Source organism: Manis javanica, chromosome 7 (assembly GCF_040802235.1).
Source record: "Manis javanica isolate MJ-LG chromosome 7, MJ_LKY, whole genome shotgun sequence".
In the NCBI taxonomy this organism is placed as follows: domain Eukaryota; kingdom Metazoa; phylum Chordata; class Mammalia; order Pholidota; family Manidae; genus Manis; species Manis javanica.
Genome location: NC_133162.1, coordinates 32,499,734 through 32,523,622, shown reverse-complemented (window position 1 = coordinate 32,523,622; position 23,889 = coordinate 32,499,734). Strand labels below are relative to the sequence as shown.

The 23,889-nt window shown below is 35.0% G+C and overlaps 1 protein-coding gene across 2 annotated transcripts in view; it reads left to right on the top strand.

Moving 5' to 3' along the window:
* The window catches only part of HELLS (helicase, lymphoid specific), a 46,763-nt gene that overhangs the window by 8,691 nt on the left and 14,183 nt on the right, over positions 1-23,889 (top strand). For both annotated transcript variants that reach the window (XM_017680684.3, XM_017680686.3), the window contains exons 4-19: positions 2,399-2,455; positions 3,712-3,748; positions 3,838-3,902; positions 6,127-6,168; positions 8,677-8,901; positions 9,263-9,445; positions 10,025-10,168; positions 15,414-15,610; positions 16,130-16,226; positions 17,517-17,678; positions 18,721-18,860; positions 18,943-19,081; positions 20,323-20,406; positions 20,488-20,607; positions 22,264-22,380; positions 22,670-22,829. In XM_017680684.3, the coding sequence (XP_017536173.1) occupies positions 2,399-2,455; positions 3,712-3,748; positions 3,838-3,902; positions 6,127-6,168; positions 8,677-8,901; positions 9,263-9,445; positions 10,025-10,168; positions 15,414-15,610; positions 16,130-16,226; positions 17,517-17,678; positions 18,721-18,860; positions 18,943-19,081; positions 20,323-20,406; positions 20,488-20,607; positions 22,264-22,380; positions 22,670-22,829 (1,969 nt within the window). The remainder of the gene's footprint in view (positions 1-2,398; positions 2,456-3,711; positions 3,749-3,837; positions 3,903-6,126; positions 6,169-8,676; positions 8,902-9,262; positions 9,446-10,024; positions 10,169-15,413; positions 15,611-16,129; positions 16,227-17,516; positions 17,679-18,720; positions 18,861-18,942; positions 19,082-20,322; positions 20,407-20,487; positions 20,608-22,263; positions 22,381-22,669; positions 22,830-23,889) is intronic.

Below are 23,889 nucleotides of genomic sequence, written 5' to 3'. Positions count from 1 at the left end.
TTTCTGTTCCACTGGTCTGTTGGTCTGTTCTTGTGCCAGTACCAAATTGTCTTGATTACTGTGGCTTTGTAGTAGAGCCTAAAGTTGGGAAGCAACTTTAAGCTGGCTTAATGAATGCTGGCTTAATGAAGCCCTTTTTAAACTTTTAAATTGTAAAATGAAACAGATAAAGTCAATGAGTTATAATGAAGATACCCTGCTTTATTCTTCTCAGGATTGTTTTGGCTATTTGGGGTCTTCTCTGGTTCCATATGAATTTTAGAACTATTTGTTCCAGTTCATTGAAGAATGCTTTTGGTATTTTGGTAGGGATTGCATTGAATCTGTAGATTGCTTTAGATAGGATGGCCATTGACAATATTAATTCTTCCTAGCCAAGAGCATGGGATGAGTTTCCATTTGTTAGTGTCCTCTAATTTCTCTTAAGAGTGTCTTGTAGTTTTCAGGGTATGGGTGTTTTACTTCATTGGTTTGGTTATTCCTAGGTACTCCTTTTGATGCAATTGTGAATGGAATTGTTTTCCAGATTTCTCTTTGTGCTACTTCATCATTAGTGTATATGGTAAAGCAACAGATTTCTGTGTATTAATTTTGTGTCCTGCAACTTTGCTGTATTCCAATATTAGTTCTAGTAGTTTTGGAGTGGAGTCTTTAGGGTTTTTTATGTACAATATGTCATCTGCAAATAGTGACAGTTTGACTTCTTTACCAATCTGGATTCCTTGTCTCTCTTTGTTTTGTCAAATTGCTGTGGCTAGGACCTCCAGTACTATGTTGAATAACAGTGGGGAGAGTGGGCATCCCTGCCTTGTTCCCAATTTTAGGTGAAAAGCTTTCAGCTTCTCACTGTTAAGTATGATGTTGGCTGTGGGTTTGTCATACATGGCCTTTATTATGTTGAGGTACTTGCCCTCTATACCCATTTTGTTAAGGGTTTTTATCATGAATGGATGTTGAATTTTGTTGAATGCTTTTTCAGCGTCTATGGAGATGATCATATGCTTTTTGTCTTTCTTTTTGTTGTTGTGGTGGATGATGTTGATGGATTTTCGTATGTTGTACCATCCTTTCCTTGCATCCCTGGGATGAATCCCACTTGATCATGGTGTGTGATCTTCTTGATGTATTTTTGAATTCAGTTTGCTAATATTTTGTTGAGTATTTTTTCATCTATGTTCATCAGGGATATTGGTCTGTAATTTTCTTTTTTTGTTGGGTCTTTTCCTGGTTTTGGTATTAGAGTGATGGTGGCTTAATGAAGCCCTTTTGAAACCTTTAAATTGTAAAGTGAAACAGATAAAGTCAATGAGTTATAATGAAGATACCCTTTTAACCACCTCTTGGAAACAGTTTGAATCCTTCCGGTTCTTGCTTTTGAAAGTTTGTTAGAAGACAGCTTTCAGTCTAGGAATAACCTGGCCCCTCTTCTGAGCACTGTTCTTTTTTTTTTCTTTTTATTATTTTTGCTTGACCAAGCTTTTTAAAGTATCATTGATATACAGTCTTTTTGGTTTCAGATTTACAACACAGTGGTTCAGCAGTTAGCCCACATTATCAAATCCTCACTCCCTCTAGTGCACTTACTATCTATCAACATAGATAGATGTTAGAGTCATTGACTCTGTTCTCCATGCTGTATTACCCTCCTCATGCAACCAGTTTACATTGTAGTTGCAAATTACCATTCCCCTTAGTCCCCAATCCCTCCCCCTTGGTAGCTTCTAGTCACTTCTCAGTGCCTATGAGTCTGCTGCTGTTTTGTTCCCTCTGTTTCTGAGTACTGTTCTTGATGCCCTGTATGTTAGGGGCCTTTTTACTTTGGCTGGCAGGAATCTGAATTGTTTGATCCCTTTGTGAGTGTAAGGATTGTCCACCTCCTTTTTCAGTGGTTCTTTTCCTGGCCTTAGTTTTCTTTCACTCCTGCACTCATCACTGCTCAGCTTAAAGACTCACTGCATATCTTCAGATCTTTCTTGTGTGTAGCCGTCTTGTTTCTGGTACTTGAACCCTGGTTATGCAAGCTGCTTTATTTTGTACTCTTTGTCTCCTCAACTCGGAAACTGTTCAGCGTGTTTGGGTTCTCCATTATTTGCACTTGGAAAGGCAGTAAGTTGAGCAATCAGAGCATTGTTCTCATTTGTTCCCTTCTCTCAGTGTTTGCTGTCCTTTGCTGCATGTTGTCTGAAACCATTATTTAATATATTTTATCTGGATTTTAGTTGCTTAAGGAAAGAGAGTAAATCTATTTCCATAAAGGAACCGTAAAGATTTGAAGTGCAAATTCTCATTTGTTTTTTAATTTTTACTTTGTTTCTTCATTGTGAACATGTTATTTGTGATTTCGAGTGTTTAATGCTTGCATTTCTATTTGTGACATTAAGAAAAAATTATCTTACAGGAACAGAAGAAGAAAGAGAAATTGGAGAGAAAAAAGGAATCTTTAAAAATTGCTAAGGTAATAATACATAGTGAACTAGAAAATTTGTGTACAGTATCTTAAATACTGAAATAATTCTTTTATATTCTTTTGACTTTATTGATTATCTATTTAATTTGAACCTTCTTTATCTGAAAACCTGTCTTTATTCCAGGCTGCATAGAAACATGTTAATATCTGTTCAGTATTTTAGGTTTGGAAGGAGAGCTAACGTATGACCTGATCAATTTCTTATTCTGTGTACTATTTTCATATTAGCAAAATACTGTTCTCTTATGTGGGAAAAATGTGCAAATGTTTTATACCTCAAGACAGTTTATAAGTGGCCACCTCTTTGGACCTCATAATGATTACTCTCTCTCCTTAATGCTTCTATCCCCATCATGTCAACTTGAAGCCATAACTGCAATCTGAATTTTTACCTTGTGCATAGATGCAACAGCGGAGACAAAATTACAGCAGATAGCATATCTGCTAATAGTTACAAACAAGTTACAGTAGGGAAATACAGAGAAAGGTTACCTGTTCGTTAAGTATAATAGTGAAGAGTTTGTAGATGTTGTTCACCTCCAAGTAACATTTACTTTTTTTATCATTGCCTTTTAATATGTTATATCATAGAAGTTTTTAGAAGACTGTTACTCTTTTTTAATTGCAGTATAGTTGATACACAAAATTATATTGATTTCAAGTATACAGCACAGTAGTTCATTTGTTAGAAACATTAAGTCCTTACCCCAGCTAGTGCAGTTACTATCTGTAAACATAGGAAGGTATTATAGAACCGTGCTATATTCTCCATGCTACACTGTTATCCCTGTGACCAACTTATATTACGATTATTTTTGTTCCCTTTGTCCCCCTCCCTGTCCCTATCCTCCCATCTCAACTGCCCCGCAGAGTAACCACTAGTCCCTTCTCAGTGTCTATGAGTCTACTGCTACTTTGTTCATTTCTTTTTGTTTGTTTTTGGATTTCACACATGTGAAGTCATATGGTATTTGTCTTTCTGTACCTGGCTTATTTCACGTAGCATGATATCCTCTAAGTCCATCCATGTCACAAATGGCAGGATTTCTTTTGGTTCTTTGGCTGAATAATCTTGTTGAATATACATACCACCTCTTCTTTATCCATTCATCTATGATGAACCCTTTGGTTGCTTCCATATCTTGGCTATTGTAAATCATACAACAATAAACATAGGGGTGCATATATCTTTTTTAAATCAGGGATTTTGCAAAAACTGATAATTCTAAATCCTTGTTTTGTAGGGTAGAAATCCTGTTCATGCAAGTGAGGAAAATCCAGGTGAATTTCCTTGTTTTGGTTTTGAAAAATAGGTGTTCATATTTTCATTTTTATTGCTATCAACAAGAAAATGATTTTCTTTTTTACAGTTACAAAAAAGAAAAGAGGAAGAGAAGATGAATCATACAATATTTCAGAGGTCATGTCAAAGGAGGTAAAAATGTGAAGGGCACATAAGATTTGAGGTTGAGTAAAAAAAAAAGTTATGGTGGGTTTTCAACCACTTTAATGCTACAGGTTGCTGTTTCTTGAATTTCAGCCTCTTAAGTGTTTTAGGAAGATGACACCATCTTCGTGTTGTAAGAGGAGAGTGCGCTTGGAATAATCAGAAATTGTTATAATTACTTACATCCTGAAAACTTTACCTGAAGAACTTTCTTCTTATTCTTAGTTGAAGACCTTCAGGGAGCTAAAATTACATACTAATTCCTAAAACCAGTTCCGTTTTCCACCTTGTCACTTGTTACTTAATTAAATAAGAGCCTCTTCAGTATGAGAAACCTTAGATACTCCTTAAGTATATTTTAATGCATCACTGTCTTGAATTAAAAAAAATTCTAATCTTATTACCTACTTCATCTTTTACCTGAAATTTGAACTCTTTAGATCTTCATAAAGTATAAAATAAAAAAATTCACACAATACTTCTATTTAGGGATACACTCTGATACTATCCTTTTTTAAATTTTTTATTTAAAAATAAGAACAGAATCAACTTAACTGATTATAGATCACACTCAGCCTGCAGTTTGAAAACACCATTAATTAGGTGTATTGAAGTTCAGCCAATCACACAGCTGCTAATTTAATTCATCAAATGATTGTGGCCTATCTTCAATGGGCAAACTGGCGTTAGTAAGATCAGTTATCAAAGAAAAATAAATGCTGCCATCCTTTGCCTACATCCAGTGAAAAATATACAGAAGTAAGTAGTCAATTACAGTCGCAACAGTACATGCTTTTGAGCTTACAGAGGGGCTTTTAACTCAGGCATGAAGTTAATAAAAGTTTTTATCTCTGAAGCAGCATCTATGTTGAGGCTTAGTTAAATTACTTAAAGGTTGGGAGGTGTTTGACAGGGAAGTAGTAAAATCATGGAAGACAGTGCATAAGTGTTGTGTAAAGAGACTAGCTTTTGACAAACATTCAGAAGCAAGAGAGATCCTGGCATGCTCAAAAAAAAAGTATATTTGTCTCCAGTTCGTGTGTAAATGAAAGGATAGTGAAGAATGAAGCTGTGGAGGTAAGCAAGGGCAGGAATTAACAATAGTTACAAGGTTTAATTTTTAACAAGAATACTTCATAGATGGTGATGTGTTTTGTGTTGATTCATTCACAAATTGTTCTCCAAAAAGCTTCAGCTTATGTAGTCATTTTAAAAGACAACTCTTCTCTTCCCTTATAAAAGTCCTTTAGTCTTATAATTTGAATGTCTATGCTAAGATAATTTTACATAAACACATGATATAACATACATATGTATATATGTGTCAGCCATTTACTGACATCTCCTATCATTGACCCATACATCTTAAATTTAAGATACACTACTCTTCTTGCTTGAAATGTACCGTAACTATATCTTCAATGATTATGCCCTGATGGCAACTTATTCAGGTAATTTGATGTAACTCCTAAGTCACCAGGTGACACTCAGGTATTGCTTATCTCCATACCCTTAGCATCTAGTCAGTTCTTCAGTATCAGAACACTTCATTCAGTATTTTAAATTTATTTGTCTTTGCCTCTTTCTTAGGACTGCAAACTCTAGATGTGTATCCACAGAGGCCTTATTAAGTGGGTTGGAGTTGGAACTATAATACATTTGGGAGTGAATCATTGAATAACAAGCATAGCCACAACTTGACTCCAGAGAAGAGTTCAGAAACCTTTTGTAAAGGGCCAGATAGTAAATGTTTTTGGACTTTAAGTAGTTTGGTGGTACCTACTCAACCCTGTACTTTGCCCAAAAGCAGCCAATGACAAACTGTAGACAGATAAGCCTGACTTTGTTCTAAACAGGCTGCTAGCTGGAATGGGTCCACAGGCTATAGTTTGCCAACCTCTGTACAAGAAGATTGTTGCCATGTATGAATATGGACTTAAGTTTATTCAGATAAACCTGAATTAAAAAAAAAAATACCTGGGAAACTCAGAGTAAATAACTCAATTTTTAAGTGTTGCTGACTAATTCAGAATTTTATTGAAAGACACTCTAGGCTCAATTTTGCCTGGCGTCCACAATTTTACTTAAGTCTGCATTTTAATTACCTTGAGAGCTTTATCACCATTTCCTAGCAAAAATCATAACAGAATAAATCTTGAATGAATAAATGAATGAACCACATACATTATCATTTTGTTTTTCAATTTCCTAGGAAATTTTGTCTGTGGCTAAAAAAAATAGAAAGAAGAATGAGGTAAGTGATCAGTAATAGACATTAAATTTAGAAGTCATTTACTTCCCTGATTATGAGCCCTTGTTCTTTAATCTCCAGCATACCTTTTTTCTCACCAGCTAACCTAGTTCTTAGCTTTAAAAAAAAAAACAAACATTCATTTCTCTCTTATCCTAATATGCTTCTTTCTTAATAAATCAACTTCAGGTGTTCTCTTACATGTTCCTTAATGTGTATATATTAATTTATGGATCTTTGGGAGTCTAGCAGTGATTCATGAGCTTATAACTATATGAATATATACATTCCACATATACATGTTAAAGCTTGTATATGTGAGGGATGCCTCAGTCTTGTTTCTGGCCTTAAAGATTTTCCATTGCTTCTGTTTGGAAAGGCTTGATTCCCAACTTATGTCCATTTTATGTAGAGATTTGTTGTTACCTGGGTATTCACTGTCAAAGTCCCTACAATGACAAGAGGGGGAAAGGAGGAAAGAAAGGAGGAAAGAAAAAACAACTGTAACAAGAAAACGTTCACTAAGGGTTATAAAAATTTAATTTACCTTGGGATTAATGACATAATTATAAAATAAGAGATAATCTGTTTGGCTATCATAATTTTGTTCAAAATATATATACTATAGAAGTAGTGATTTTTATTTGTTGGATTTAAGGATGAGTTTTGATGAATTTATATATTAAATGTAAATAAGAATAAGCATCTTGATACTTAGTTGCAGTTTTAAAGATGAAGTCGTAATATCTACCATGATATACTATGGAAATTTGACCTCATTTTATAATATACAATAAATCAGCAAACATTAGTATTCATTCTGATGAATTTTGACAAATATGTACATCTTTGGAACCACATGCAAATCAAGATCTAGACCCTCTTCATGGTGGAAGGATGTCTTGTATCCCTTTCCTATCATTTCCTCCCTACAAACTTAGGTGAATACTTTTTGACTTCTATCTCTGACTAGTTTTGCCTGATTTTTTAACTTCTATCTAAAGCTGACTTACAAATGAAATACAAATAATTTCCTACTACTCTTCACTCACTGTGGCTGATACTCATTTGTGTTTACTACTAGTTAGTATCTTACTTATTTTTTCTACTGAGTACAATGCCATTAAATAAATATGATTTCCTCATACTTTGGATGGGCATTTCGATTGTTTCCAGTTTGTGACTAATATGAATAAGGCTGCTATAATAATTTGTGTGTAAGTCTTTGTGTGGACTTGTTTTCATATTTCTTTCATATACCTAGGAATGGAGTTGCTGGGTCATATGATAAATGTATGTTTATAAGAAAGTACAGATCTTTTTCCAAAGCATTCACACCATTTTACTGTCAGCAGCAATGTGTTAAGAAAGCATAAAAGTTTCAGTTTATATTATTGCCAACATTTTATGTTAGTCTTTAATTTTAGCCACTGTATGATTGTGAAATCTCAGGTGTTCTTATTTTTAATTTTCTGAATTACTAATAATGTATATTTCCATGTCGTTAATGGCTGTGTGCATGCAATCTTTTGTATATACTCTTAATTTTCCCATTTATTGGGTTATTTTTTTTGTATATACATTCTTCTGTGTACAAGTTCTTTGTCAGATTGATGTACTGTATTTTCAGTTTGGCTTGCCTACTCATTCATTGTCTTAGTATCTCTTAAGAAGCAGGAATTTTAAACTTTTGTGATAGTGCAGTTTATCACTTTTTTTCCTTTGGCACTTAGTGCTTTTTGTCTTGTATAAGAAACCATTGCCTTTCAGGCTTATCAAAATATTCTTTGTTCTAAAAGCTTTATGTTTCCAGGTTTGATATTTCAGATTTAATAATCATCACAAACTACGTATAGAGTGGTAAAAATCAAGATTCACATTTTTATAGTTGAATATCCAGTTTTGGCATTATTTTAAAAAGCCACTTCTAAGATTTCCTTTGAATTGGCTTTATCCTTCTCACATTCTTAAAATGTAGTTGTGGTCATTGCTAACCAATAAAGTTTGTCATTGATCATAGTTGGTGCTGAATGTCAAAGATAAATTGACACTCTTAAATGGTGTGATATAGTGAACTTTCAAACTTCATTTACCTTGCCCTGAAAGTAACTACTTAAGTGGACATAAATATTTCTGTGTTCCTTGAAAGGAATTTTTTTTTTTTCTTAAAGACATTATTCGTTATCTTTGCTGTGGGTGAGGGAAATTACTAAGAAAATAGTTAAATTCTTGAGAGTACATTTTAGAGACTTGAAAGGGGAGGTACAATTGTAAAAGTCATTTCAAAAGTATGTGCCTCTAATCTGTAAAGGTTATTTTCAGAGTTTGTTTTTCTTTCCCTATTGGCCTTGTGTTTGAGGGAATGGAGGTAACTATCTCTAGGGTTTTATTCAACATCGTTTTATTTATCCATACCTAATGACTGAGACTGTAAATTTTGATTAGTAGTTAGATTTTCTGATAGAGGATAGTAGTGTATCAAACTTATAATAAAAATTTTTTTCTTTACAGGTTGAAAGCTCCTCTTCAAATCTCTGTGAAGAAAATCTTCAGAAAAACAAAGATTCAAACAGTATAATTAAAGATAGATTGTCCCAAACGGTTAGACAGAATACTAAATTCTTCTTTGACCCAGTTCGGAAGTGTAATGGAGAGCCAGTACCCTTTCAGCAGCCAAAACACTTCACAGGAGGAGTGATGCGGTGGTACCAGGTGGAGGGCATGGAATGGCTTAGGGTAATAAATTCTCGTTTTTTAATACAAGATACTGGTTCATTTCTATACCATAACCTATTAATGTCATGTAACACAACTTGAGTTGTTCTTCGATGCTTAATTTTTATGTTAAACATTTGTGTGTAAATACTTATTTTCTGATTTATTTAACCACAGTATATTTTTTAAAGTGAAAATTATCTGAATTCAAGGTTACAGCACTTCGATGGCTTTGATAACAAACTTCCCACAAGTGTTACTGTAACTTAGAGTGTGAATTTGTTAGCCTCATCATAATTACCATATTTGGGTAAAAAGAAATAAACTTTTTCAGTAATGTTTTATATCAGAATTTAAGTACAGTATATATTATTTTGTCCAGATGCTTTGGGAAAATGGAATTAATGGCATTTTAGCAGATGAAATGGGATTGGGAAAAACAGTTCAGTGCATTGCTACAATTGCACTGATGGTTCAGAGAGGAGTACCTGGACCTTTTCTTGTCTGTGGCCCTTTGTCTACACTTCCTAATTGGATGGCTGAATTCCAGCAATTTACACCAGAGGTAAGACATGTTTCTTTTGTTAAATACATTATTTTCAATGATTCATACTAGTATGTTTTGTTCCCTGAATTGTAGCTTTCTCACTATAGTTACATTGATTTCTGCATGAACACTACATTTTGCTTGACTTGTCTTTTAACAACAATGCCTACTTCAAGTTTATATAGAAGAATAGGTATTAGTATTCTCAGACATTTGCACAAATATCCCCAGATGATTTTCAGTGTATTGGATAATTTGAGTGATCTGAGACAAACTTAGGTAGAATTGTCTGTTTATTCTCATTACAGTGTGCTCCTTCTATAAATGTGTTGCTTTAGCCACGTCACTGCCTTAAGTATATATATTCCAGAATTAGCTTTGCCAACTACCTTGCCTAACACTTCAGTTGTTTTCGTGGCTTTTTTATTCTCTCATAGTGGTAAAATAATCTATTAGAATTGACTGCCTCACTTTGTTATACAAAAATTGAACTAAGATTAAGTCAAATTACCTTTTTACCTCAGAAATGATTGTTTATTTTCAAAATTGTTTATGTTTTGTTCTAAAATTGTTATGAATCAATGTAAAATCTTATAGATTCCTACTATGTTATATCATGGGACCCAGCAGGAACGTCAAAATTTGGTGAAGAATATTCACATGCGGAAAGGGACATTGCAGGTTTATCCTGTGGTAATCACATCATTTGAAATAGCCATGAGAGACCGAAATGCATTACAGGTATGATTGGTCTTCATTGGATTCTTTGTAATTGAAAAATCACATATTTCTTAATTCATGATACTTCTCCACTATCCAGTAACATCTAATTTTTTTTCTGATGGATGTTACAGTGTTGCACATAGTCCTTTAGAAATTGGAGGTTTATATTTACAGAAGATAGAGAAGAGGTTTGTAATCTCTAACAAAATTAAATCCTGTGGCACTTTAACCTCATATCATTTAAAATTTTTAAATCAGCAAGATATAGATCTGATCTGTGAACACATATTACAGATATGTCTCTGACATATGGTTTAAAGTATACAGAACTTACCCATTTAATCAAATTTATGAAGACAGGAAATTTTAGGCTATCTTATGGATCTGTGGTGTAACATTTCCATATGTACTTTTCTTGATGTTGTAGCTACATATTTACTAGTGCCCAACTTACTATCATGCAACTTGGAAGCAACTTCTATGGCATCAGTGAAATTCTTTTTTTGGTGTTTTAAACAACTCTCACTTCTCCACCTTTTTTACATATAGTTCTTTTATATAGGCTTTGTTTTCCCATTTGTCTGACCAGTAATCCAGTTTTACTTCTGTGCTAGTGGAACTTGGGACTGTGATTCGCAGTTACACTGTTTGAGTAAAAGTAATGTATACTGATTAGAGAAAGTAGTGTACAGAAAGACTTAAAAGGACTTGTGAATCTACTTGATTACTAATGCTGTGTGACATACATGTGTAATTTGTACATAAGGTTATACTATATATTCTTTCTTGAAATGGTGTTTTTTACTAAATAACAGAACATGAAGACAATTCTAATTATTTTACTCTCCCTACCCAGCCCATATTGGAACAGATAAACTTCTTGTCAGTTCCACCTGCCAGTGGCTAAAATTTTTGTGATTTTCCCTTTCACTGACCTTGCCTCTTGCTGTTATTTCAAGGGTCCTAGATTTATGGGTTGATAGCATTGAGGGTGCAGGGGTCCTTTTCTTAAGTGGCAGATGTAATGATCCACTTACCAATTCATTTTCAAGTTCTGCATTTCAGTTGTATTGGTTTTTCTCTTTACCTATTCATAAAGAACGTTTCTGTATTTTGTTAGGCTTTTTTAAGGTGGATGTCTTAGAGTGAGAGATTATTCAGGTTATCTGGGTTGCCATATTACCAGCAGTAGAAATCCCAAGTTGTTTTTATTAAAGGCATCATAATAATATTTTTAAAAGAAGTTGTGTCTTTTTTATTCTACTATGAATATATAAAGTATAATGCAAAGGATGCTCCATTTCATAGTATTTGTCCCAATTTGTCAATCCTGTTATCCAAGGATACCTACATTTGCCAGTTGGTATTTGTATTTCCCAGCTAATACTGCACATTTCTCTATTTTTTCATAATAGAGAAAGATGGATTTTAGGTTTCCTTGATCAAGATAAAGCATAGACATTAAAAATGAGAAGTTAAAACAATCTTCATGACGACTTAAAGTAGATGGTTTTCTGTGAAGATAGGATTCCTAAAGTTGGTGCCAGAAGAAAGGGAAAGTTAAAACAGTAACTGTAAGAAATTGAGAACACTATAAAATTAAAAACGTCTTAAGAATGAAAATTCTAATGTTATTCAGTATTTCAGGGCATTATGAAAGCTTTTGATTCTTTTTTGGGCTCTGATACAGCACTAATCAAAACTTAGTACTAATCAAAGCATTAGAAAGGAAAACTACCTACTGCTTTGAGTAAATCGTGAAAAAATTTTATTATTTATTTATTATTATTTTTTGGTATCATTAATACACACTTACATGAACAACATTGTGGTTATTAGATTCCCCCCATTATCAAGTCCCCCCCATACCCCATTACAGTCACTGTTCATCAGCATAGTAAGATGCTATAGAATCACTACTTGTCTTCTCTGTGCTATACTGCTTTCCCTGTGCCCCTACTGCCACAGTATGTGTGCTAATCATAATGCCGCTTTTTCCCCTTATCCCTCCCTTCCCACCCATGCTCCTCAGTCCCTTTCCCTTTGGGAACTGTTAGTCAGTCTTGAAAGGTTGTTTGTTCCTGGGTCAGTCTTGAAAGGTTGTATTTTTAGAAAGTTGTCCATTTCTTCTAGGTTATCCAGTTTGTAGGCATATAGGTTTTCATAGTATTCTCTAATAATTCATTGTATTTCTGTGATGTCTGTCATGATTTTTCCTTTCTCATTTCTGATTCTGTTTATGTGTGTAGATTCTCTTTTTTTCTTACTCAGTCTGGCTAGGGGTTTATGTATTTTGTTTATTTTCTCAAAGAACCAGCTCTTGGTTTCATTAATTTTTTTCTGTTTTTTTCTTTTCAATTTTATTTATTTATTCTTTGATCTTTATTACGTTCCTACTTCTGCTGACTTTGGGCTTCATTTGTTCTTCTTTTTCCAGTTTCAATAATTATGAATTTAGACTATTCATTTGGGATTGTTCTTCTTTCTTTAAATAGGCTTGGATTACTGTACACTTCCTCTTAGAACTGGCTTTGCTATGTCCCACAGAAGTTGGGGCAATGTGCTCTTGTTTTCATTTGTCTCCATACATTTCTTGATCTCTGTTTTAATCTGGTCATTGATCCATTGATTATTTAAGAGCATGCTGTTAATTCTCCATGCATTTGTGGGCCTTTTTGTATTCTTTGTACAATTTATTTCTAGTTTTATACCCTTGTGATCTGAGAAACTGGTTGGTACAATTTCAGTCTTTTTGAGTTTAGTGAGGCTTTTTTTGTGGCCTAGTATGTGGTCTGTTTGGAAAATGTTCCATGTGCATGTGAAAAGAATGTGTATCCTGCTGCTTTTGGGTGGAGAGTTCTGTATGGTCCATGTCTGTTAGGTCCATCTGTTCTAATGTGTTGTTCAATACCTCTGTCTCCTTACTTTCTGTCTGGTTGATCTGTCCTTTGGAGTGAGTGGAGTGCTGAAGTCTCCTAGAATGAAAACATTACATTCTTTTTCCCCCTTTAATTCTGTTAGTATTTGTTTCACATATGTCAGTGCTCCTGTGTTGGGCGCATAGATATTTACAATGGTTATATCCTCTTGTTGGATTGACTGACTCCTTTATCATTACATAATGTCCTTCTTTGTCTCCTGTGACTTTTCTTTGTTTTGAAGTCTATTTTGTCTTATACAAGTACTGCAACACCTGTTTTTTTCTCCCTATTAGTTGCATGAAATATCTTTTTCCATCAGTTCACTTTTCGTCTGTGTATGTCTTTCGGTTTGAAGTGAGTCTCTTGTAGGCAGCGAGAGTTGGGTCTTGTTTTTTTATCCATTCAGTGACTCTATGTCTTTTGATTGGTGCATTCAGACCATTTACATTGAGGGTGATTATTGATAGGTATATACTTGTTGCCATTGCAGGTTTTAGATTTGTGGTTATCAAAGTTTCGAGGGTAACTTCCTTCTATCTAAGAGTCTAACTTAGCTCAGTATGCTTTTACAAACACAGTCTAAAGGTTCTTTTTTTCCCCTCCTTTTTCTTCCTCCTCCATTCTTTATGTATTACATATCATATTCTGTACTCTTTGTCTATCCCTTTTTATTACCTCTGGTGACAGCTATTTAACCGTAGGAACACTTCCATCTATAGCAGTCCCTCCAAAATACACTGTAGACATGGTTTGTGGGAGGTAAATTCTCTCAGCTTTTGCTTATCTGGAAATTGTTCAGTCCCTCCTTCAAATTTAAATGATAATCTTGCTGGATAAAGTATTCTTGGTTTGAGGCCCCTCTGCTTCATTGCATTAAATATATCATGCCACTCCTTTCTGGCCTGTAAGGTTTCTGCTGAGGTTTTCCTTTGTATGTGATCTTATTTCTCTCTCTGGCTGCTTTTAATAGTCTGTCCTCATCCTTGATCTTTGCCATTTTAATTACTACTGTATGTCTTGGTGTTGTCTTCCTTGGGTCCCTTGTGTTGGGAGATCTGTGGATCTCCATGTTCTGAGAGACTATCTCCTCCCCCACATTGGGGAAGTTTTCAGCAATTACTTCCTCAAAGACACTTGCTATCTCTTTTTCTCTCTTCTTCTACTCCTAATGCAAATATTGTTCCGTTTGGATTGGTTGCACAGTTCTCTCTCTATTCTTTCATTCTTAGAGACCTTTTTTTCTCTCTGTGCCTCAGTTTCTTTGTATTCATCTTCTCTAATTTCTATTTCATTTATCATCTCCTCCACCATGTCTGATCTGCTTTTAAAACCCTCCATTGTGTTCCTCAACGATTGTATCTCCATCCTAAATTCGTTCCTGATTTCTTGAATATTTTTCTGTACCTCATGAGCATGTTAATCATTTTTATTTTGAAATCTCAGGAAGATTCATGAGGTTGGTTTCATTTTCATACATCAGGTGTATTCATAATTTTGCATTGAACCAGGTTTCTTTGATGTTTCATAATTTGTCTGTGGCGCCCTCTAGTGCCCAGAAGCTCTACTCTCTGGAGCTGCTCAGCCACTGGAGCAATGTTGGGGATCTCAGGGGAGCAGTTTTGGTGCTTGCAGGGAGGAAAGAGCTGTTTCCTGTTTCCTGGCTGGTATGCCTGTCTCCACTGCCAGAACCAGTGGGCTGAACACACAGGTGTAAGCTTCTATGCTTTGTGTTTGTAGCTGCCGTAGGCAGGACTTCCTTCTGACTGGCCTGATGCTAGGGCAGGGGTTGCCAGTTTATGAGTCTGAGCCACATGCAGGCTAGCTGGCAGGAAGGCACAGCAAGCTGCGTATCATGGTGGGGGGCCTTGAATTTGTGTAGCCAGCCAGGGGGATGGAGCGCCTGAAGATCATTTTAGCTCTCCACCCTGTTCCTTGAGGTCTGCTCTTTTCTCCAAGGGTATGCAGTCTAGTACAGCCTTCTTTCCTGTTGCTCTTTCAGTATTAGTTGTATTAATTATATTTTTGTATTATATGTGGTTTTAGGAGGAGGTTTCTGTCTCACCTTACATGCCGCCATCTTTGAATAAATAAATTTTAAATAAATAATAGCATGTGCACTTTATTAGTTGAAGGCCAAGTTCTTTTTCAGGAACACAGATATTCATCAGTTTTAGGAAATTATCCTGTTAATAAATCAAAGAAAATCATATCTGAGTAGATAACAGAAATGCCATTTGATGAAATTGAACATCTATCCCTAAAAGTTTTCTTTTTAGAATTGTTCCTTAAGAAAAATTGTGAGATCACCTTTTTTAAAGTTTTTCCCTAAATTTCTTTTCTAGCATTGCTATTGGAAATACTTAATAGTAGATGAAGGACACAGGATTAAGAACATGAAGTGCCGTCTAATCAGGGAGTTAAAACGTTTCAATGCAGATAACAAACTTCTTTTGACTGGTACTCCGTTGCAAAACAATTTATCAGAACTCTGGTCATTGCTAAATTTTTTATTGCCAGATGTATTTGATGACTTAAAAAGGTAGGTAAGCCACTAATTTTTCTGTTCTCTGTATTTTTCTAACCTTCTCAAAACCTGTCCTCTTAATTGAAATTCCTCTCGTAGGTAGCAGGATTGAAATGATAGCTTTTGGGCAAGGTTCTTGTGATATATATATTCTGGTTTTATGGTGTTTTCTTTTTTCCTCCACTTCTACTGAGAAATAATTGAAATACACAGCTATGCATATAAAGTGTCAGCATGATCATTTGATCTCAAAGTATTGTGAAATGATTACCACACTTAAGTTTAGTCCAATATCCATCTCATAAATAAAATATAAAGGATAAAAGTTCTCCTTGTGATGAGAAACTAGTAAAGAAATCTACTCTTAATTTTCCTATGTTTCACTATATTGTATATTATATCCATAATTAGTACATACTTATCTTAAAACTAGAAGTTTGTATCTTTCAACTACCTTCTAATGAATATGAAACATGTATCATGTTAATATAATTGATTTATGTGATGGTTAATAATCACTTTTTTTCCTTACAGCTTCGAATCTTGGTTTGATATCACTAGGCTTTCTGAAACTGCTGAAGATATTATTGCTAAAGAAAGAGAACAGAATGTATTGCACATGCTACATCAGGTTTTGACTTTTTCCTTGCTCTGCTTACTATAGAATCATAAAATAAAAATGGAACTCCTTAATGATCACTTGCTAAACCCAGTGTAGTAGATTTTGAAGAATGAGGGCCCCTGTAATTTAACCTACTCTTACTGCCCTTCCACCATCCCTTAAGGTAACATGGCCTTAGAGGAAAACTCAAGTATTTTTGATATTTCGCCCTTTTTATGTATACTCTTTATCCCTAACCATTACTAATGTTTGTTGGCCAAAAAATGAGAGTGAGTGTTTTTAATATTTTCATAATTTACTTCCTTAATTGATCTGTTCTTACTGTTTGCTGCCATCTTCACAATCATACCTATGTTAACTTTAAGCAAATATAAACTTTCAAAGATCTAGTTGTTTTCATATGTGAACCTAAACACCTTCACAGTTGTGCTTTGACAAATAGAATTCAGGACACTTAAAGTTTTCACATACTCATAAGTATGTGGAACAGTATAAAAATGGAATGTAAAAATAATGTATCAAATCACACTTTCCCTACAGGATCATTTGCATTTTTTCCCCTGATAATGCCAGTAAAATAATTGGCGTCTGGGCTGGTGTCCACAAATGCTTTTTTCTTAAACTCTTGATATGATCTTTATTTCTGTGGTAAAATCTAAGCTTGGCTCTCTACCTCTGGGGTATTTAAGTACAGGGCGCTCTAAAAAATGAACTTTATATATGTAAGTCAATTACTAATTTATATTTAAAGGTAAGGATATAAAGTGATTTTAATAAGTTTATGTTCTTTTAAAGACCTAAGTAATATAACGGTATGATTATTGCTTCTGTATTGTTTTAGTAATGTGGAAATCACTTGTCATCACACAGCTAATGAAGGAGATTAATTTTAAGCCTGGATTTTAGAATTTAGAAAAGGAAATTTTCATGTCTACATCTCCGGGTTGGTGGTTTGTTTGTTCTCTAGTAGTCCAAAATTGCACTTTAAAAGCTGTGGACTATAACTTGGACCTGAAGAAGTACAGATATGATCTTATTTCTTCTTTTTAAAATTCTCTAGAAATGTCAGAGTTTTTGAAATATTAGTGATTTGTAAAATGTTACAGAAAAATACCATGATTTTTGTCATGGGGTGATCCGGTCTGGGAGAATTTCAGAGATACTTTATATCACCCTTTGAGACTTGACAGTATTTATATAGGAAGAAAGTAGAAAAGGGATAAAGGGATGTGTGGAGAGAGTATTCTCTGAAAACATAGGAATGTTTAATACATACATTGAATCATGTTTTAATTTTAGATTCTAACACCTTTTTTACTGAGAAGACTAAAATCTGATGTTGCGCTTGAAGTTCCTCCTAAACGAGAAGTAGTTGTTTATGCACCCCTTTCAAAGAAACAAGAGATCTTCTATACAGCCATTGTGAACCGCACAATTGCAAACATGTTTGGATCCATTGAGGTAGAGTGTGGATTTGAAATAAGCTTTGGTTGTAAATGGCAGTAGGCATAGAAAATTTCATAGAATTTCAGTCTTCTGGCTCGTCACCAGTTTTTAGGACTTTTGCAGTTGAATTTTTGACTAGAGTTTAAGGCATAAGGCCAATAGCAAAAATTGTCTCCTGGTAATTCTGTGGTCATACTAAAATTCAAGTGATGGCTTATGCATTCATTGCTTTATAGTCATCTGGAATGCTTATTAAAAATGTTGATTACTGTCCCAGGTTAACTGTCATCATGCTGTATGGCAGTGCACTTGGAAATAACACTTGAGCAAAAATAGACTAAGGGCTTGCCAACTAAACTGATCCCCTCAAATATACAATCCCCTTATAGGAAGTTATATAAAATGCTCTTTCAAAGACATATTTTCTTTAGTCACCTACCATATTACCAGAGATTAAAGCAGAATGTGATTATCTTAAAATTGATGGCTTAGGAGACCCCTAACTTTAGAGTGTCCACATTTTTTACTGTATTCCATGAACTTTCATATTTCTTTTCAAAATACTTGTATTTCTGTTTTGTACAGCATTTCATTAGACTCTCTTCTCCCATTTCCATTATAATTAAAGGGAAAATCTAGCTTTTGAGCTATTAGAAATATACAGTAGTTACCATTGCAAGAAATTCCACTGCAGTATTCTACCAGTACAAAGAAATAACCCCTTATAATCCAGATGTGGAGACTTACTTCACCATAAGCTATTAAATTCCTGTACATAAGTTCAGAACAATTTTATCCATCCTTAACTTTTTCACTGCAGTATGAAAGCATTTTCTAATTTTCAGATTTGTCATCACTGTTCAATTAAATTTCACATGACACATTAGTGTTTGCTAATTAATGGATCCTTGGTTTGTACCTTTGTAAATTAATAAATTTGTGATGAGAGACATTGTTTCTTTATATCTTAAAATACTTATACTTAAAAATATTGTACATATTTAAAATTTAAAGAATCAGTTTTTAAAACTGATGTTCTTTGATTTTATTCTTTTAGAAAGAAACAGTTGAGCTAAGCCCCACTGGACGACCAAAACGGCGAACTAGAAAGTCAATAAATTACAGCCAAACAGATGATTTCCCTAATGAATTGGAAAAATTGATCAGTCAAATGCAGCCAGAAGTAGAACGAGAAAGGTGAGTTTAAGAATAAAATCAAATATCCTTTAAACTAGGGTATTTTCATATTTCTCATATTCACGGATTATGTTTTTGGCAGAGCTGTTGTGGAAATGACTATCCCCATAGAGTCTGAAGTTAATCTGAAGCTGCAGAATATAATGATGCTACTTCGTAAATGTTGTAATCATCCGTATTTGATTGAGTACCCCATAGACCCAGTCACACAGGAGTTTAAGGTGAATACCACTTAACAGTATACTGTTTTGATATCTGTAACATTTGTATGTTGGGAGGAAGTAATTTTGGATTTGTTTATTATTATTACTTAAATGTTGTGCTGTTTGTCATGAAAACTTTGATCCTTCTAGTAAGCATATGGTATTCCAAATTCAGAGAAGTTTGAGTATAAGAATGAAGATCACTTTCTATATGTAAACTAAGTAGTATTTATATTTAGGTATTTTATGTGAACAGGTAAGAATCACCTATAAATGTAGAGTGACAGTGGAAATTGGTATCACAGTTGATTTCCACTCTGGTCACCTTTTCAGTATACCTTTTAGTTAGTGTTAAGCTTATCAACTTCAATCTGGCTGCTCATTGCTAGATCTCAACAAATAAGTAACAGAAGAGAATAAAAAGTTGACATTGAGTTTTACAGGCTCTCAGGTTAAGTGAATAAAATTGCTTCTTTGGGCATTTGGTGGAAAAACAGCATAGTATAAAATCAGTTCTCAGTCTAACCCTCAATAACACTGTTTTATGCTAGTTTACAACAAGGCTTCTCAGCCTTGGCAGTATTGACATTTTGAGCTAGATAATTCTTTGTTTAGGAGGTGCTGTGGACTTGAGGTCACTTAGCACCATCCCTAGCTGCCAGCCACTAGATCCAGTAGACTCTTTCCCCCAGTTGTGACAACCTGAAATATCACCACAGACTGTTAAGTACACCCTGGGGTAGAGGGCAGAATTTGAGAACTGCTTCAAGGTTTTTGATTCTAGTAAGGAACAAGATAACTAATAATATACCAAAAAGTGAGTAATTTATCTTTGGTACTTTGGTTGATTTTAAGCTCCTTTGTTTTCTTCAATGTCTCCTGAGGTTTCTAACAGGATTTTTCATAGATATTTTATTGAAAGTGTACTCAATTATAAAGAATAAGCCTCAACATTTATACAGTAAGTTTGAATTACTGTTCTCTTACACAAAGTCTTTGAGAAACAGGTGGGGAATGTAGATAAAGTTCAACTGAATTTTGTTTTTGTGAAATCATTGGTTTTAAATGCTGAAGTATGTCTTTCCTTGAGACCTATCCTTTGATGAATACCAAATAACAAGGTCAATTAAAATTTTTCTAAGCTTTATAGGGACTTGTCATTGAAAATTGAACTATTCACATGGTTTTTATTTTGATAAATACAAATTATTGGTAATTGTGATTTTTTTTTTCTGTTTTCTTCTTTGTCCTCTTTTAAGATTGATGAAGGATTGGTAGCAAATTCTGGGAAATTCTTAATTTTGGATCGAATGCTGCCAGAACTAAAAGCCAGAGGTCACAAGGTGTGGTATTTTTAATTGCATTTTTAATTGTTTTATTATTTCATTTATCAGTATTGATACTAAGAATATTTAAATTTTCAGGTGCTGCTTTTTTCACAAATGACAAGAATGCTGGACATTTTGATGGATTACTGCCACTTTAGAGATTTCAACTTCAGTAGGCTTGATGGATCTATGTCTTACTCGGAGAGAGAAAAAAATGTAAGACTACTTATGTCATACATACTAAATTCTTCTTTGAAATTCCTGTCTTGATCGCTGAATTAATGTTCACTCTAGACCCAAAGTTGATAGACCAAAAGCCCTATAGCAAAATCAAAAACATGAATTTTGATTGGTTTACTGTTAATAATAGACTTAATGTTTCTCAAATTGGGTACATATCTTCTGGCACAAGCTTACTCAGTAATGCCCTACTTAAGTGCCACTGTAAGAGTACTGAGAAAACAGGACATTTTTTCTCCTGGTTCTTACCTCCACATCAGCATTTTATAATGAAAATTTCAAATATGTAGCAAGTGAAAGGATTTCACATTAACACCTGTTAAGTCCACCAAGAATCTGCCATTAAAATTTTACTACTCCTTTTTTATTACATACTTTGGATACAGCACCAATCCATTACTGTATCCATTCAGAAGTCCATCTTTTTTGGTGCATTTCAAAATATAGGGATGCTACTTCCCTTCTTTTACTTTAGCATAATTTGTCTTTGGGGATAAAATTTACATATCCTGAAATGAATAAAGTGTGAGTTTGTGAGTTTTGATGAATGCATTTGTATATATGACCCACATACCTATCAAGATACAAAAAAATAACCATTAGGTCAGAAAGTTCCCTTATACCCCTTCCCACTCAACCTACCTCTCTTCCCTATCCCATCTCCTAGAAAACCACTTTTGGTAGGGGGATCGCCATATTTTGAGGAAGAATAGCCTGGACTTTTTTTTTTTTTTTTTTTTAAGGTATTTTTCCTTTAACTTGTGATGTATGGGTGTTCTGGTTTCATTTTTTTTTTAGTTAAGATCCTAATAAAATAGGTGTTTGGAAAATTAAAGAAGTTAACCAGAGAGATGTTTTACAGTTAGTGTAAATGTTTTATAGACCTGAATGATCTGTATGATAATGCCTTTAACAGTGGTTACTGAAAACAGTTTCCCTTCTCAGTCTTTTTGCTATAGGTAGCTTGTTTCTTGCCCTCTTTCTCCTCCCCCAACCTTCCCTTTTCTTTTTTTCATGCTCATGGTTGTGGTTTGTTACAGAAAAAGGATACAATAAAATCAGCCAATAGAAAAGTGACATAGGGTGAAATCCTGGAGAAAGTAGATGTGAGCTTTCAGTGGAGTCAGTGCTTAATTCTCCCAGCAACAATTTGTATCAACCAACACGTGAAGTAAGTCAAGGAAGCTCTTGAGCCTTGGTGTCCAAGGTTTTTATTGAGGCGTGGAGCACCTATGTCACTGACCTGAGCTACTTAGTCTAAAGCCCCTCTGAAAGTCAAATTGATAGAATATGTCCCATGGCTTCTGGTTTATTGCCACAACCTGGACAATAGGCATATGCTTACGGTTTTTGGTTACATAGGAAGTGAGTGACAATTTATCTCTTTTCTAACAAATTGTGGTCTTATTCCACTTTTGTGGCTTCTGGGGTGTTTGGTATTTACCCCTCAAAACTCCTATGGATGCTGAACTTACAACCCAGTTTGAAGAATGCCACTTTATATCTCTCGGCACACCACTGTCCATTTCTTTCCTTTCCTAGGAAGTGCATGGTTATAAGGTAGCTGCTCCACATGCAGCACCATATCCACAAATCAGGCATTTCATGAGTTTACATTCTGTTTGCTTTTAGATGCATGACTTCAGCACAGATCCAGATGTGTTTATCTTCTTAGTGAGTACACGAGCTGGTGGCCTGGGCATTAATTTAACTGCAGCGGATACAGTTATCATTTATGATAGTGATTGGGTGAGTTGAAAGTTTAGTAATACACTGATTGTATTTCCATTCTGAATTTTTTTAATGTTACACTTAACAATTTCATTTATCTGTTTGAAAAGGTATCCATTTTTAGGTAAGAATAATTCTTCATCAAGTGCCTTGTGTGTAAAGACTTGAGTATGTTTTATCACTGAAGCTACTCTAGAACCCACTATTTAAAAGATTTTGATTGGATCATGCATGTTGACTTTACCCACATAGTATGAGATTAAGTAATTTTAACCTTAAATTGTTAAATGATATTTTTCTTTTTAAGAATCCCCAGTCTGATCTTCAGGCCCAGGATAGATGTCATAGAATTGGTCAGACAAAGCCAGTTGTTGTATATCGTCTTGTCACAGCAAATACTATTGATCAGAAAATTGTGGAAAGAGCAGCTGCTAAAAGAAAACTGGAGAAGTTGATCATCCACAAAAGTAAATAATACGTTGTAGTACTTCATTCCTTCAACTGCGTGTTGGGTCTTGTAAATATTTCTTCTTTATTTTCTTAACAAAATAGTGCATCTTAATTATTGCAGGATTTAAATAGATGGAATTTGGAGCTGTTAAAACCTAAGTCGGTATGACCATAGACATAAGAAATTTGCCTGCCAGTAAATTTGTCGGCAGTGATGGTGTGCTACTTTGAGAGAACTTTAAAGCCTATTGTAGCAAGTTGAATATATTAAATATTAGAATATTAAACATATATTGAAATAGTGCTTATAAAAAACAATTTGTTGGGAGAGGAGCCAAGATGGCAGTGTGAGTAGTTCAGTGGGAATCTCCTCCCAAAAAGTATACATTTTTGAAAATAAAACAGATACAACTATTCCTAAACGAGACACCAGTAGATGCAGTACAACAGCCAGGCTACATCTACATCTGGGAGAACCCAGCATCACACGAAAGGGGGTAAGATATAAGCCGCGGCCCAGCGGGACCCAAACACTCCCCTATCCCAGACCCTGGCAGGAAGAAAGGAGTCAGAGCGGGGAGGGAGTGAAAGCCCAGGACTGCTAAACAACCAGCTCTAGAAATCCGCACCCGGAGCGCAGACACACGTTGCATGGAGTGCTGGATATTAGAGAAACGGAAAAGTAAAACCTGCAAGCAGGTCCCTGCAACTGGCGCCCCTGAGGCAAAAGAAAAGCGAGTGCTTTTTGCAAGTCTTAAAGGGACAGGGACCTCACAGCGGGACGAAGTCGTCCCAACACGCACCCCAGCACCTGGGAATCCAGGGAACTCTAGGCAACCTAACCCCCTGGGTGGCAGTGCAGCTCTGAAGCCCCTCACGGCGATAAGCAGCCTGCCAGTCATTCCCCCAACCGGCACGGACCCCGACACACTGGCCCAGTAGTGAGAGAGCAGCAACGCGTGCTGGGGGAGGCAGCGTTAGAGGGGCCTGGGAGAGGCCTGCGTGAGCCCGCGGTGGACGAGTTGCCCAGGGCCAGCCCTCATGTGTCGGCAGTGGTGGTGACAGAGCAGCCCGCAC